Below are 17,771 nucleotides of genomic sequence, written 5' to 3' on the forward strand. Positions count from 1 at the left end.
TCCTCAATTCTACCCACACAGATTCTAGACCATCTGATCCTACTTCGTTTCTTACTATCGATTTAATCTCATTTCTTACTAATGAGGCAACCCCACCCTCTCTGCTCACCTGCCTATTTTTCAATATATCCTTGAATATTCAGCTCCCAATCCTGATCCCCTTCAGCCACGTCTCCGTGATGCCCACCACGTCATACCTGTCAATTTTGATCTGCACCACAAGCTCATTTGTCCTTTTCTTGTGTACATTCAGATATAACACCTTCAGTCCTGTATTAAGCCTGCCTCTTTTCATTGTAATTCATCTGCCCAATGTGTTTGAAGTTTGATTGCTAACCCTTTCCAAACACTCTGTCCTATTTGTATCTGTGCTGGAGACTTTAATAACCTAGGGGAGAAAGTGAGGTCTGCAGATGCTGGAGATCAGAGCTGAAAATGTGTTGCTGGTAAAGCACAGCAAGTCAGGCAGCATCCAAGGAACAGGAGAATCGACGTTTCGGGCATAAGCCCTTCACTCCTGATGAAGGGCTTATGCCCGAAACGTCGATTCTCCTGTTCCTTGGATGCTGTGCTTTACCAGCAACACATTTTCAACTTTAATAACCTACCCTGAATTCTCATTCTCTGTCATTTCTTTCCTATTTTTCCAAGCATTTGAATCTATCCCTATAGATGTTAACCTGCTGCTTTGTCCCTGATGTAGTTAGGGGGTTATTGTGGTTGCCTATCTGCTCCATCTTTCCTACGAATTAATCACACTTAAAACACTTGTTGCAGTGCTTTTGGAGGAACACCAAAGGAGAATGGAACCAATGTCTTATGTTTCTAAACTTTTAATCCCAGTACAGCAAGGGTTTACAATGTGTGAAAGGCAATTTCTTCTTGCAACTTTCTGGGAAGTATGTTATTTTTCCTACATAATTGGGCTTAATCCCTTGACTTTCCTTACAGAACAGATTCCTATTCAACTGTTTTTAAATAGACGCATTAAAGATGGTTCAGTCAGTCAAATCCACATTGTGTGTTGGATGTTAATATTTCAAGATTGAGATATCACAGTTAAACGGATCAAATTGCCAGCATTTTTAGCTGAAAATTTAAATTAAAGTGGTGAACCACACGAGTAACAAATTGTGGCAACAAGAGATCCCAAGGGGCCATTTTTTCCAAAACAAAAGTGGGGAGGACTCATGAAGTCTGCAAGATCTGAATTTACATCTGACATAACTGAACAGAGAGAAGCCATAAAACGGCTTTTGAATATTTTTGTTGCTGGATCCTCTGTGGTGGAAGATGGTATTAGAAAGATGGCATTAGAGATGTAGAATATATGAAGAGGATGACAAAAATACACCGCTCTTAAATTACCTAGTGGAATGAGTGCTCAAGCAGCTGAATTAGCAGCTGTGGCTCATGTAGTGGCTTATAAATTCCCAAAACTAACAATGTATATTCTGACAGATTTATGTCTGCAACTGACTTCCTGCCATTGTGGAAACCCAGAGTTTTTGTTTCAGAAAATGGAAAGTCTCCATTGTCTGTGTCTTTGTTAAAACATATTTTTCAAATTGCCCAAGGGAATATGGGATTATTAAATCACATCATAGATCCTGACCAATTTGGAATTCTTGAGCAGATGAGTTGGCAAAACAGGGTACTTGAGAGGAAGAACTATGTGAAAAGACAGATGCTGTTACTATTATTCAGGTTAAAGTGGGAGATCTCAAATAGGATCAGCACAGCGACAATGATTTAAAACAGTTACAAGACAAAACATATCCTATCCTGTTTCCTATGACAAATGGAAAGTTAATTTACAACTACAGGATGGGCTTGTTCTCAACAATAGATTGTAGATGGTGCCAACCCAATACTATAATCCAGTCACGTATTAATGTCATGATGTTCAGGGGCATCAGTTAGCAAAAGAACTGCTAGTTTAATTAAACGGCCATGTTGGTGGCCTAATTTGAATAAGGATATGAAGCATTATGTGGACATGATGGGTATGCAAGTAAAGGGGAATTGAGGCACACAAGACCAGTAAGGCCCATGGACTAATTTGCAGATAGAGCATGTTGATCTTTTGCCACCATGTGAAGGAGGATATCAATATATCTTGGTGGTCATTGATACTTGAAGTAAATGGGTTGAGTCATTCCCTACTGAAAGCAACACAGCAAAAGCAACAGCTAATAATGTACAAGCCTGTACATACAACAAATATTTACTAGTTGTGGACTCCCACGTAGTACTCAATCAGATCAAGCCACTTATTTTACTGCTCAATAATGCAATTCTACATGAATATAGTACTACTGTTTGTTCTAATAATAGTTTGAAACACAGTCTGTAGTTCAATTATATATACTCCCCATGTTTTCATGACAGGACATCCCTTTAGAGGAATTGAATCTCTTTTAGGTTGAACTTTTTCTGAACCTGAAATTGCTGTTCTTAGTCATGACAGAACTATACAGCAATTACCAGGCAATATTCAAACAGTTCAGAGGTTAGCGGCTATTAAAATGGGAGGCAAAAGGGAACAGAGCAAGGCTTATTTTGATGGTAAAGTTAATACTGCAGAGTATGAGGTGGGACAATGGATTATGCTTTGAGTTCCTCAACCAGGTATATTTTGTCCATAGAGATTACAGAACTCATTCTATTGTACATAAAGAAAGTCCTTCAATGTATAAGGTGTTATTTGATTCTGGCAAAATGGAATGCTTTCATATAAACCAAATGAAGGCATATGGTGTTCAGTGTATTCATCAGTACAGTATCATGTTATGTTAGAAATATGTGATCCCAAACTCCCAGTTCAAATTCCCACCTTGATTTTCTTTATCCGGTTCTTTGACACTGACTTTACGGAGAGAAAGTCAGATAAATAGTCAATCAGAAGCTTCTATAAATGGTCAGTCGGGTCATTCATCTGATACTTTGTTAATTCAAAGGTCTAGGAAAACATTTTGGTTGTGAAATGAGGTGAATTTGAGAACAGGTGATGAATTGATAAGTGACCATGTTGTAGAAGACGGAAGTTTGGGAAAGAATGAAATGATTGAACAGTTTGCTGTACAAGTTGTTGGGCAAATTCCACGAGACAATTCCTATTCACCAAAAAAACTCCAGATTAATTGTTTCTGATGCATGCCTGTACATACGACTGATATTTATGTTTGCACTTGGTAATGGTTATTTTGATGCTTTTATGACTAGTAACCATCATCTTCATACAAGTATTTTCAGTGGTTTTATGTTAATTTAGTTTCTGACACCAATCGGTATCCATCCTGAGGATACAAGAGTTTTAGTTTGATGCTTTGTCAATGCTGTTTTTGTTGATATTTGTTAGTTTTAATATATCTTCTGTATGTGGATCTCTGCAATCATTTGTGTGTGTAGTCAGAGTTTAGTCTTTTAGGGTTTAGTTCAAGGTTTTTTTTAAAATACAGCAGCAGCTAAGTCACAAACAAGGTCTGATCAACAGCAACTCCACACAGCTGACCCAGCCAGCTCAAAGCCATTCCCTAGACTGAGGAGACCTTCTCAATCTCCTGTTTATTTTTTTCATTTTTAATCTCCTTTTTTTCTTTCTTCCCACATGACCACTGCACCCAAAGCGGGCTCAGCCATAGTGCTTATATTTTCCCCACATCTTCCGTAGCTGTGTAAACGTGTAGTGACTTAGTAAAAAGACACCACAGTGCGAAAACATTATTCTAGAATTTCCACCACCAGGAAAGCATTCATTTGGCTTGTGGAACATTCAAGATTTGGTCTTCTAGGAAATCTTCTAGTGTCATTAAGAACATTGTTATCCTAATCCCATTCATCATCATTCTCATTCTTTATCAATACCAGGAAAACTCTCAAAATTAGTTTAAATAAGTGATTGTAAACTGTATATAACAGCAGGTACTATTTTGACTTTATTATAGGGTGGTTGAATATGGTTCTAAAAGGCAGATAAGTTGGGGTATACTTTTGAATGTTTATTATGTTTTTGGGAATAGCAGGGCTGGGTTTCCAGTATACTACCCCAGTGAGGCGTGACAGTACTGAATAATGGGTCATTGTGTCTGTGAATCAAAACGTATAACCAAAAAAGTTATTTTAAAAAAGGCTAAATTATACACATTTCTGGTAAAAGCCAGATCAAACAAAACTAATAAATTGGACTGTCACTAAAGTATTTTGAAAAAAAAAAATCAGCTGAGTTTTGCATCAACACAGCATTTTCAGTCTGTGATGGCATGGAAACATTTCTCTACTGAGGATTTGTAAAAGGTATAGCACAAGTTTTTAAAGTTATTGTAACATTTGTATGTTTGTTCTAAAATATTGCAGTGTCACGTTCTAAGGTTGAAAAAGCATACTGCAGCAATTTTATTTCATCAAGCAAATGCGCAGTTTTCATTGCAGTGTACTCACTGTATTTATACTACTTAGTTTTATTTCCTTGCAGATTTACTTAAAAGATCTAGTTCTGAGAGACTTTGACATGTTATTCATCCTTCTTTGAACAGCGTGCAATCATTGGAAATGGTGTTTCAAGATGGGGATCTACACTTTACACCATGAAGTGTGGGACATTGTGAAGGTGGGTATTTATGGATTGAACTTTGTGTCAATAATAATCAGGTATGAATATAATTTGCAGATGATTGTTTTGTTAGGTAATACAATAGATCCTATTGTAATGTAGTCAAATTTTAATCTGACCCAGATCAGAGTTGTTTTACCTTAACGCCTTCATCTTTTGTACATTTAGATTTTGTGTAAAACATATATATTTCAAGATGGGAAAGGTGATTTTAAATAAATAATTCAAGATAGTCATTATAGCAGAGCATATCTCCATGGGGCAATCTCCATCCTTATAAGATAAGGAGAAAACCTGACCATTCCACCCCTAAACCTGGAATTATCAGAATGATGCCTTTCCCAAATTAGGGATCTGTCCCTTCATTTAACTCAGATTATTGGATCAAGATACAGCGAATAGTGGAAGGGAAGGAAATTTCAATCGAATCATAGAGGGTAAGGCTTTGTGTCCAGTGACCCTTTTTCAGCACAATGAACTGTTTTGAAGGAAGATCACTGGACCTGAAATGTGAACTTAGCAGGTCTGGCAACATCTGTGGAGAGCAAGCAGTGTTTTTGAAGCAATTTCTGTTTTTGTTTCTGATGTTCCTTTCCAGTCAGGCTTCTTGAGTTATTATAGTCTTCAAGACATTCTACAATTTTACTTTGGTTTTAAAATTCAGCAGTATTTTATTTGTGACAAATTCAGATGAACTCATGACCACTTTTTCCATTTACAATAAAAATGATCAAGTTTTAGCCAAAATCACAGCACACTTGTTCTCAAAATAATGCAGTCACATAGCATAAAGATCAACAAATGCATAACAACAGGTATTTAATTCTGATCAATGAAATGTAAGACAATTCTGTTGCTATTTATTTTAGTAATTATAATACAAAAACATTAAATGCATTGCACATAATCACAATAAAAATCAGAATGCCAAACAGCACTTGACACTTCACTGTACTTTCACTCTGTATCTATACAAACATACATACATCACAGTAATTGTGCAATAATTAGTTAACCAGTTTATAATGGTAACATGTTCCACAGTAAAACAAATTTACTTGTTGAGAAAGCAGTAGTGCAGAGTTTAATTGACAACATATAAATAATTTCCAGTTAAAGTTTGCTGAACAATAACTTAGCAAAAATAAAATTTGATGAAGTACTAGTGAAATGCATATTTGGAATACTACAAGACCTGCAAATGAAATTTACAGCAATAGCAAAAGTTGCTGTACTCTTGTAATACACTTATTTTTGATGTTCCTCCTTGTCTTTTCCTTTCTTTTCTTTCTCATCCTGCAGTGCCACTCCAAGCTTTTTAATAAGAACTGAGAGCACCTTATCTAGTGGATCCATGACACCTCGCTGCACCCACTTTGGAATGGTTATTCTGGCATGATGGAATCCCAGTTTTTGAAGAATGTAGTCTACACCTACTGGGTCAATCTTCCTTCCAGTCCAGGAAATTAATCTGGAAGAAAAATAAACCAAAGTCAATCATTGCTAAAGATCACATTTTAAAAATGAGTTATAACCATTAGGTACAGGTTGTGCAGAAGCTTCAATGCTGAGAAAAGTATATAAGTGCTACCATGACCCATAGAAATGTTTGATCATCAAAAATATTTTATATTGTTACAAAACGCCTATGTTCTTGTGGTAGGTGGAATCAAAGTGTGTAGTAGTGTTTTTCTGTTTGCATTATATCATTCCAACGTTAAAGACTCATTGCTGAAGTTATATGTTGACCATGGCTGAAAATGTGTTATGGGAAACAATGTTGAAAATATCATTAGAAAATTCTTCATAATCAGCTATAAAGAGAAAATTTGACTTGTTGATACTTGTACTCAAGTTGCAGTGATGTTTTATCACCATTTCTATGGAAAATGAATATTATTAAGTTATTGAAGTTTTAAAGAACACAGGTATTTCAGAAGGCGAGTACTGGTTGAAAGAACCAACTACTCCATGTATTTCTTCATGCATTCCTTGAAGATGCTCATATACTTGGGGCATCCTTTTAATTACTTTCTACCAGTCTGTTGTTCATGTAAAGGAAAGCAGGCAAGCTCTTTAAGCTAAGGGAAGGTCAAAGGGCAGGATTGCTAGTGGTCAAGAATCATAACCAATTAGCAGCTTGAATATTGACTGAAACCTTCCATCCACTCAGATCCTGAGTAACCCAGAAAGATAGAGAACAATTGCCCTTACTGCCAGCGCAGTTAAGACTAACCAACTCAAGATATACCTAAGATAAAACCTTCTGGCTGCAAACCTTCTGTCCATGCCTGCTCCATCAGGAAGATTTATGAATTTGGTCGATAGGCAAAAAGAAGACAATCATATATTGAAAGACCAAAGGAAAATACAGTAATCTTGTGCCAAAAGGTTGTAACTGGGAAAAAATTTAATTTTAATTTTTAAAGATCTAGGTTATTAAGAGATAGCAATACAGTTGGAAACTACAGATCAATCAGCAATTTTGTCTGGATGCTACCTTAATGTGGGTTCCAGATGCCAGGTATTACAAACAAACTCTCTCCAGTCCACAGTTGTATAGATCACCTCCTCTTTACTTTTACTTGTAGAGCTGTCATCATGAGCCATAACAGGACTTTTTTGGCCTGGGCGAATGGCAAGCACTCGAGGAGGAAATATAGCTAGGAATAGACAAAATAAACATGTGTCTCCTTCAATTATTCAATAAATCTTAATAGCTGTTATTACATGCTACCAGAAAACATTGATGTTTGATGACAAATTTGAATGCCCAGTGAGTAACTGAAAGAACTATGCCATTTATTTAGATAAATCAAGTTTCACAATGTGTGCATGCGCGCACACACACGTGTATGTATGTGTGTGTATGTATATGTACGTGTGTGTGTGTATATGTACATACATACACACGAGTACCATTAACTGAACACTATAGCTTATAGAGTTCTTCTTTTTATTTCTTTAACACAGCACTCTGGAATTCACTTTAATTCTCATTATTCCAGCCATTCTCTAAGCTTTTTGGGGTTCCCTTAAATAAGCTTTGCCTAAGTGACTCTTCAGTTTTCGTTTAAGACCACAAAACTTCTGGATTCAACCAAAGATCATAAGAAGCAGATGCAGAATTAGACCATTTAGCCCATTACATCAGTGTGCCATTCAATGAGGTCATGGCATATCTGATAATCCACAACTCTACTTTCATGCCATATTCCTATGCCTTTTGATTCCCTTACTGATTAAAAATCTATTTCAACTAAATCGTACTTACCAATCCAGCCACAATTTCCCTTTGCATAAAGAACTCTAGATTTACCACCCTAAAAGTAAAGAAACTTCCTCCACCTTACTGCCCTTTAAGACAGATGAGGATCAGTGGATAGCACTGCTGCCTCACAGAACCAGAGTTTGATTTCACCCTTAGGCGACTGCCTGTGTGGAGTTTGCACGTTCCTAGTGTCTGCATGGGTTTCTTCTCAGGGGGTGGTTTCCTTCCACAGTTCAAAAATATGCAGGTTAGGTGAAATGACCATGTTAAAGTGCCCAGGGAAACGCAGCCAGAGTGGATTAGCCATGGGAAATGCAGGGTTACAGGATAGGGAAGGGAGGGTGAGGCGCTCTTTTTTGGGGGGGGGGGGGGAGGGAAAGAGAGGGGGCGTGATGTGATGGGCCAAACGGCTTGTTTCATACTGTAGGGATTCTATGATTCTAAATGGATGACCCCTTAGTCAGATTATGCCCTCTGGAATCATTGTAAACATTGTTGCTCCATCCAAAGCTCACTATCAATACTAACTTGGTTAATAAAATAAAGCTTTTTTAATCATAATTAACCAAAGCTTGTTTAATTTGGACTTGGTTCAGGGGTTGTTTATTAGTTTTTAAATCACATGTTTCTACTTTAACACTAATTTTGAAAACTGTAAGTCATCTTTTAAAATATGAGAATTATGTTACAAAGAATTGCAACATTGCATATGCAGAGAAATAATGGCAGCAAAATCTTAGTGAAGATTGTTCATTATGGGCTGAGTCTGAAAGGAGGCTGAACAACATGACCCATGCAAAAAATACGGCAGAACTATGTGAGGAATCCAGCAGCAACTCTTTGCACGTTTTAACAACGTTCTAGACAATAGGGTAAGATTCTCACAATGCAGCATTGAGTTGCTTTTTAAGGGGAATTATTGATTATTAATAACCTTGTTAAGATACAGTTCCCCAGCCTATCACCTGCTGTGAGCAAGGTGGATGCCACAAACTCTCTGAGCCCCTTCAGATCTCCAGTGACTGTCAAGAGGTTCCACATTGTTTACATGCAACAGCAACTCAGGGCACAATCCACAGATACCAACTGCACACACCATTCACCCAAAGAAATTGGCATCTGATATTTGCTAACCCCTCCGGATCCTCATGGCACATCTCTGTTTCAGGACTTTAGCAAGTACAGATCTGCATTCTAGGGTACACCAGCAACTATCATTTAAAGGCTACCACAAGGACACTTGGTGTGCAGGACTGATGTATGAAAAGAATAGGAGGCCTCTGGAATTTTCTGCCACAGAAACTGATCGAAACAAAAACAGAATGTTTTCAAGAAAAATTTAGTATTTAGGACTAAAGAGATCAATGAGTATGGGGAGACAAGGGGAAACAGGATATGATTTGGATGATCAACCATAATCATATTAAATGACCTACTCCTGAAGGTATATCCCATGTTTCTAAGTATTGAATACTGAAAAACTGGGGAAATGGGATGAGGAGGAGGATATTGAGGAAGATGAAGCTGCCCCTGTGTACAGCTCAGATGTCAGGCACTGCAAGCCAAAAAGACCCTGACTGGAGTCCAGTCAACGAATGTTGAGTGCAGCAGACAATCATGGAATATAAAATAGTCATTGGTCAGCTTCTACTCATTTTGTTTGTATTCACTTTTGTTGGTTCTAAATACCACCTCATTTTGGAGTTGTCTAATTCCTAGCTTGTATGTGACGTTTCCCCATTGGACCATGACAACACATGGATCTACAATGGACATGGGGACACATTTGCAGTGACGTAGGGTATTTAGGTGGAATGTAGCTAAAGACAGGTAATGAGGGACCTGGTAGTTAAACAGTGACTAGGGTAAGGGAATGGGGTTGTATGTATGAGATAGTGTAAGCCTGTTCCATGAGTAGCATTGATCTATGGTTGCTGTGCCATTAGATTGCTGATGAGGGCATTGTTTAATAGAACGTGCATGTATTTAGAAGAGACTGATAATCCTTGCAAAAACTTTCAAATGATTGACTGTATTAGAAATAAAAAGTGATACTCTATGACATACTTCAAAAACCCCAAGATGACATTGTTTAATTTAAAAACTGTAGAGGTCCTGCCAGGACATGGCAGTGGACCAGGAATTATTTAGAACATGGAACTAACGGAGCATTTATAAAAATGTAGTACTGAAACTGGTCGGGGAAAGGTGCAAAGAGGTATATATTGGGTTCAGTACACAAGCCCTTGTTGCAATCTACATAAGCCAGCTTGGCTACATTTATCTCATTTCAAAGTCTAAAGGTTTTGATTTGTCCTTCTCTTCAGCATATAATTCAGGCTGACACTTTAGAATATGAGATGATGGGATGCGATATTATTAGACCCTCTATTCTTTGGTTAGCTATCTGACAATTTCAGTGGTGTAATCAAATGTAAAGATGCCAGAACATTTTTCAAAGAACAGTAAATTTTCCATGTGGCTTAATTAATATTACTTCCTTATCATCACCAAACACAGATAAACTAATCATCTCACTGTTGGAAATGATAGATTTCTCTACATATTAACCATGTTACATGAAAAGTAATTAATTTTACATGAAACACAGATGGGTTAAGGCATGATGAGGTGCTTTCAAATGTAAACCTTTGTTGGATTAAGAAATTAAGTATAAGCTTTGTGGCCTACCTAATGCAGAACTACAGGAAGTTGTAGTTCATCTAAGACTAGATGTCAAGGAAGTAGTCTGACAGGAAATACATTGTATAAACTATAGATATGCTGAGTTTTTCTTTAAATGTACTGGTTAGATCATACTGGCATGTATGAAACAATGGCAAGATTAATCCTAAATTAAAAGGTAAAGAGGGATGGAAAATGTTAGAGGGAGACAGAAGCTTTTCAACGTAGAAAGAATGTGTATTAAATGGTCTTGATAAGATAAACTAAAAAATGTTGCTTTATTAGATTAGTAACGTAATCTAATCTAATCTAATGCAGAACTACAGGAAGTTGTAGTTCATCTAAGACTAGATGTCAAGGAAGTAGTCTGACAGGAAATACATTGTATAAACTATAGATATGCTGAGTTTTTCTTTAAATGTACTGGTTAGATCATACTGGCATGTATGAAACAATGGCAAGATTAATCCTAAATTAAAAGGTAAAGAGGGATGGAAAATGTTAGAGGGAGACAGAAGTTTTTCAACGTAGAAAGAATGTGTATTAAATGGTCTTGATAAGATAAACTAAAAAATGTTGCTTTATTCCAAGGTGAGGCAGTGAGACTAAAGAACTGATGTTAATACTGAGAGTAAAGTAGATCGGCCAACTGGCTGAATAGTATCTCCAACATGTCTCTAATCTAGATCCTTGATGTGTCATGCAGATGTAATTCAATATCATTGTTCAACAATCTCTTATTTTACACATTCAGTTTTCCCTAGTTTAGGGAAAGTGACTCTCCTTTTCTCAGCAATTCTGAAATCAATCTGTACGAGTTCAAAAATATAATAGACTTCAGAAATATCACTTGTCCTGTGTTTCTAAACACCACTGTAAAAACAATTTCCTGTTTCTGAATTGAAATGGCAAATAAAGTTAAGAGGTAGGTTAAAAAAGGTGTAGTGGCAGACATAATTACAGAATACATAGTATACATAAATACCAGTGAGAAAACAAAATGTCTAGTGGAGGACCTACCATTCATGGATAACTAAAAAGGTTAGAAGTAGTAGGAAATGAAGAAAAGCATATAATTACACAAAGATGGCTATACGATATATAACCAAAAACAGCAAAAAAACCTAAAAGAATAAGATGGGGAGAGAAGTAAAGTAGAATAGAAAACTAGCTAGAAATACAAAAGCAGATTGTCAGAATTGCTGTACATAGTTAAAAACAAAAATAATTAAACTAAGTGTTGGTCCTATAGAAAGTAAGTCTTGAGAATTATTAGTGAAAAATAAGGAGATGTCACATGTATTCAATAGGTACTTTTGCAATAGTCTTCACTATAAAGGAAAAGAGTAACCACATCCCAAAAATAGCAATAAAGAAAGAAAAAGAAAGGAGGATCTCAAGGACATTAGAATAATCAGGGAAGTATTTGAAAAATTATTGAATCTCTAGAGTGGCATGTATCTAGACCCTAATGGACTTCATATTAGGGTCTTAAAACTCATAGTAGTGATGGTAGTTCTAACTTTACTAAAATTTCCTAGATTTGGGTAAGGTTCCATCAGGTTTGAAAACAGCAAATGTAACTCCTTTTTTCAAAAATTCAGACAGAAGCAAGAAACCAAGGGCCAGTTTGTCAAATACCTGTCACAGGTAAAATGCCAGAAGCTTTTATTAGAAATCTTCCTTGAAAAATTCAAGATAATCAGGCATAGTTTTATGAAAAGGAAATCATTTCTGACAGATTTATTGAAGTTCTTCTAAAGTAGTAACATGTTCTATAGATACAGGGGAACTTGAATTGTATTATGTTGTACTTGGATTTCTAGAATGTATTTGAAAAGGTGCTGTATTAAAAGTTATTCTAGAAAATAAAAGCTAAAAGTAGGGGACAACATATTGGCATGTACAGAATACTGGTTATTTAATAGGAAACAGCGAGTAAGCAAAATTGTGCCATATTCTGGTTGACAGGATGAATCAGTCATGTGCCACAGCGATCAGTACTGGGCCTCAAAAGTTTTACAATTACACAAGTACAATTTTATAATCATCCAATAAACTAGCCTGTTTATTGTAAACTCCCATCTGATTCATTAATATTCTTTAGGGAAAGAAATTTATTATCCTTACTTGTTTTTCAGATGTGATTTCAGATCCATATATCAATGTGATTAACTGAACTACCCTTTAGGCAATTAAGGATGTACAATAAACGTTAACTGAGCTGTGTACAGTATTGCTTAGTGCAAGTTTAAGTCCCACCTGCTCCAGAATATCCAAGAACAGCTTAATTAGAACATATCTATGCAATTAACAAGAGCTCTTGTGGTACAGTGGTAATATCTCAGAAGACCTGAACTCAAGTTCATCCTACGCGGTAGGTATGTCACAACGTGGCCGAACAGCTTGATTAAAATAACTACATAATTAATGATTACCACTGGGACATAACATCTCAGTATTCTGGAATTCAAAGATTCTTTTGGTACAGTAGTAGCATCCCTACTTCAGAGTCAGGAGGCCTGAGTTTGATTCTCACCTGCTTGAGGTGTGTAACAACAACATCTTTGAAGAAGCCGATTATAGTATATCGAAATGGATATGGGGTATGGTGTAGTGGTAGTGTCCCTAATCTCTGAGCAGGCTGATTAGAAAAACAACTAGACTCAAGGGACCTTGTGGCAAAATGGTAGTGTTTCTACGTCTGAGTCAGGAGACTGGGTTCAAATTCCACCTGTTCCAGAGGTGTGTCACAACCACCCTGATCAAGTTGATTAAAATAAAGCAAATCCATATGACCTTTCTGGCACAGTGGTAGTTCCCCTACCTCTGGGCTGTGGAAAAGTGGGTTAAAGTCCCCAAACAGGTTGATTAGAAAAATATCTCAATGGATATGGGGTTTGCAGTTCAACTCAACAAAAGAACAATTAACTTGTGCACCATCACATTCTATTTGCACAGATAACTGCAGCAAAAACATGATATTTGTGATAATTTATATCAGATATTGAGCAACAACATCCTAGTTTATTTATAAATTGATTTTTGGTGAATAATATAATAGTAAAAGTCATGAAACCAAAGGTGTAAATGAAATGGTATGTTGCTGATATTATTATAATCGCAGCTGTTGCTATATCAGACCATTCAGATCCCAGAATGAAATCTGGTTCGATGGATTATATGCTTTTGAAAGATAGTTAGCATGGTAATTCACGTGAGACTGCAATTTTTAAAAAAACAACAGTACCAGATGCTAATTACACAGAATAAAAACAAACTAAGCTAATTTAAAATAGACATGAATATTATATAACACGAATAATAATGATCTTAACACACATAGCAAAAATCTTAACCAGTTTCCACAACACTATACAATACCAAAATTCAAGTCCAGAGAAATTACAGTCTTATCTCAAATCTTAGGTTTCTACTTAAGTGACTCCTTTCAGATTCTTTGCTATGGATTGTAGAGATAGTCATGCACTCCTTTTATGGCAGACATTAACATTTTACAATCTGAGAGTTTAGGATTTCTCAGTTCTAACAACCTGCAAATTTCTAATCCAACTCTCCTCGCTTGAAATTTTCACAAACCACACTCCTCTTCTAACGTGGCTTTGAACTGTTCTGAACTCTGAGGAGAGAAGCTATATTTACTTTTATACACAATCGTGGTATCTTCTGGATCAAATTGACAAAAAAAACTTGTGTAATCAGAAATCTGCTGAACTGGAAACAAACCTAACATGTATACGCTATCTTTTATAACCTCAATAATATAAATATCTTTCCACTAATACCACAGAATTTGCAGTCATCGGCTTTTTAACAAATTGCTGGATTTAATCATTGTTCCAACAGAATTCTCTGACTTGGTTTATTTTGAAAAGCAAACACTTCACAGACAAAACTAACATCCATCACCTCCATTTTAAGATCCGAATTCCAAAACTCTTAAACATAAATTATGCATCTTCCTTCACAATAATCAAAACAAATGGATAATATCATAATAACATTTGGATAATAACAACATATGAATAATACAGTATAAATGAGGAATACAAAAGGATCAAGTTAAGACTCTGGTAAACAAATTATAACCTTGCAGATACAGGAGGAGAAACAATGGAGGATGTGCTCACAAGCTTTGTTTTATTGTCTCATGAACAGCCGTCTCAAGTCAGTGCAGTGTGACATATTAGCCATGTCAAATATTGCAAATTCTTCAGGATGGGTTAACACACCAAACGTCACAGTGACATAGAACATAATCAATCATAACTATGACTGGGGCAATTAAAGTGCTATGGGTATGACATACGTAAAACTGAAAATATTCAAAGTGCTGATACAGTTACAAGGTATATTCTAGAATGGACAGAGTATGTGGTTAGAGGTAAATAGAGAAGACAGTGTCACTGAGAAGACTTTTAAATAATAAAACAATTATGCCAGTTGTGAGGAAAAAAACACTAAAAAGAGCAATTGTTGATGTTGGCAAGCATTCCCAGAGGAGTAATTGAGTGGTTAGGATCGGATTCCACAACTATCAAGGAAGACAGTTGATAGTCTTATGAAAGAGATTTGCAAATGAGGGAGAAAAGTATAAAAAGATCAGAACTGAGGAGCCATGTATCAATTTTTCAGCAAAACAGAAAAATTCATGAGATTGTTTTTTTAAAAATCAGCAGACCCTGAATTATTACTAAGTTTATCTTACCTTTCTCTTTTTCTTTGAGATAAGCAGATACAAGGTCATGCAAGAACATAATCAGTTCAGCATCCATGGTCACACAAATATGGTCAGTGAACTCTGTCACAACACTACATTCTACCTTTGGCTTACTGTTCGGATCTAATGGAAGGGAAAAAAAAACTCAATGCAGTTCTCCAGAGTTGTGTATAAATTTATTTATGTATGTTGTTCATGTTTAAAAACAAAAAGTTGAATGGTAATTTTAACAAATTATTTAAAAAATCAATTTCAACAACAATTTATGAATGTTATAATAATGTATTATAATAGATTACACATAACTACTTAATACTGAAAATTGATGATTGAACTTCTCCTGATTAGCAATGAGAAAAGGTTCCTAAATTGAAGGATCACCAATGGCCCCATAATGGATTCTATTGTGACAACTTTCCAGAGGAAGAGAGAAAGTGCTGCAAAATTTCAACTAAAAACAAAGATTCTACAGAAAATACCAGCGTAATAAATATATTTTTAAATTATAAGAATTCGACATTGAGCAGTAAAGCAAAATCAAGTTCCTACAGATTCAGAAAAGCTGAACTAAAACCCTGTAAACAAGGCATTAATTGAGACAAACAAGTTTAACATTTCAGGTCAATGACTCTTCATGATTTAGTTCTGATTAAAAATCACCTGACCTGAAATATTGATTGCTTCTCTCTGAAGTTGCTGCCTGACTTGCTCAATATTTCCATCAATTTTGTTTTTTTTTAATAAATCCCTTTACTGTTTAATTATGTACTTTTTCAAAAATGTTACCTTGCAGTGAAGGTTCTTGAGGTTCCTGCATGTGTATTGATTTGAAATCCAGCTGCATCCTTGGCAAAGCAAAGATTGTTTCTGTCTCATGATTGTAGTTGGCAGTTCCACGGAAGCCACTCAGCAGATTGGAACTTTTAATAGTTGCTTTACTGTCTCGGGTGTTAGCATCAACATTTCGAAGAAGGTTAAGCTCTAGATGAAAATACGTACAAGTCATTTTACAAATCTTTGATTTAAGAGGATTTATTTAGATCTTTCTCTGCTTTTAAAGAAAAATTATGCACAAGATGCTCATGAAATTGCAATAAGTAAGGTACTGGCATGGAAAGAGGATTAGCTGACTGGCAGAAGGCAGAGAGTGGGTAGAAAGGGGTCTTTTCAGGATGGCAGTCAGTGATTAGTGAAGTTCCGCAGGTGTCAGACTTGGGACCACAACTACTCAGTTATACATTAATGGATGAAGGAATTGGGGATATTGCATCATCTGCAAATGTAGCATCAAAGACAGGTAGAGGGACAGGTAATGTTGGGGAAGTGGGGAGGCTGCAGAAGGACTGCCAGGAGAGTGGGTAAAGAAGTGGCAGATTGAGTACAACGTGGGAGTGTGAGAGCTTATGCACTTTGGTCAGAAGAATATGGGGAAAGACTTCGAAAACCTGAAACACAAAGGGATTTGGGAATCCTAGGTCAGGATTCTCTTAAGGTTAATATGCAGGTTCAGTTGGCAGTTAGGAAAGCAAATGCATTGTTAGCATTCATTTTGAGAGTGCTGGAATCGAAGAGCAGAGATTTACTGCTGAGGCTGTATTAAGCTTTGGTCTGAGTGTATCTGGAATATTGTTCATGTATCAGACCAAAGTGCAGTCAATGAAAAAATTACACAGAACAGTTTGGCAATGCACAGCTTAAAGCAGTGCTGTAAAACATATTCCTAAAAGGAACAGTCTTCTGCTATGAGTATTTGAAAGTAAGTAAATTGATGGAATATGAAGAACGAAAAGTGAAAGGAGTAAGTTATTAAACTTTCTTACCTTCATTTCGCATGGCAGTAACATAGTTGAACCATTCCTGAACAGTTGCAACACCATGTGGTGGGTTTTCATGACGGCGTCTCGTTATTTTTGTAATTGTTGCCATGGGACTTTCTAAAGCACCACCAGGCTTTGTAACCATTGTATTGTGTCCCAAATGAAAATCCAGTGTTTGTACAATATACGTTGAATGATCACTGGCACCTTTAAGTAGATTAAAATAATGATGGTGGCTAAGTAGAGTTCAGAGGAACAAGCTTAGGTTTTAGAATTAACAGAAATTCTGGTTAATAACTTACATTCTCAAGAAATTAAAATGTCAATATATTTAGACCAGTTGATAAAATACACAAGCAGCTTTATTTTATGCACTGTATATTACTTTTGTTACTCGTGGAAATAATAAATAGCACTTTTCTGTGTATAAAATTATTTAGTTGACATTTTCCTCTACACTTATTAAGGTAAGTAAAATTAAATGAGTATTTGCACGGGAACATAGGAAATAGTAGCAGCAGTAGGCTATTCAGCCCCATGAGCCCCTCTCTTCAACCAGATCATGGCTGAGCTTGTACCTCAATATTATTTTCACGCCCTATTCCTGTACGTTTTAATGTCTTTAATAGTTAGAAACCTTTTGAT

At 36.1% G+C, this 17,771-nt stretch overlaps 1 protein-coding gene across 12 annotated transcripts in view; it reads right to left on the reverse strand.

The window, feature by feature from the left end:
- Positions 1 to 5,414: 5,414 nt before the first annotated feature.
- bltp1 (bridge-like lipid transfer protein family member 1) overlaps positions 5,415 to 17,771 on the reverse strand; it is a 434,366-nt gene continuing 422,009 nt past the window's right edge. For all 12 annotated transcript variants that reach the window (XM_087980106.1, XM_043674037.2, XM_087980105.1 and 9 more), the window contains 5 exons: positions 17,130 to 17,333; positions 16,096 to 16,290; positions 15,298 to 15,432; positions 7,113 to 7,275; positions 5,415 to 6,083 (listed from right to left, as the gene is read on the reverse strand). In XM_087980106.1, the coding sequence (XP_087836232.1) occupies positions 5,861 to 6,083; positions 7,113 to 7,275; positions 15,298 to 15,432; positions 16,096 to 16,290; positions 17,130 to 17,333 (920 nt within the window). In that variant the 3' untranslated portion in view covers positions 5,415 to 5,860. The remainder of the gene's footprint in view (positions 6,084 to 7,112; positions 7,276 to 15,297; positions 15,433 to 16,095; positions 16,291 to 17,129; positions 17,334 to 17,771) is intronic.

This window comes from Chiloscyllium plagiosum, unplaced genomic scaffold (assembly GCF_037043375.1).
Source record: "Chiloscyllium plagiosum isolate Xiang-an unplaced genomic scaffold, Cpla_swu_hap1 HiC_scaffold_36, whole genome shotgun sequence".
NCBI classification, from domain to species: domain Eukaryota; kingdom Metazoa; phylum Chordata; class Chondrichthyes; order Orectolobiformes; family Hemiscylliidae; genus Chiloscyllium; species Chiloscyllium plagiosum.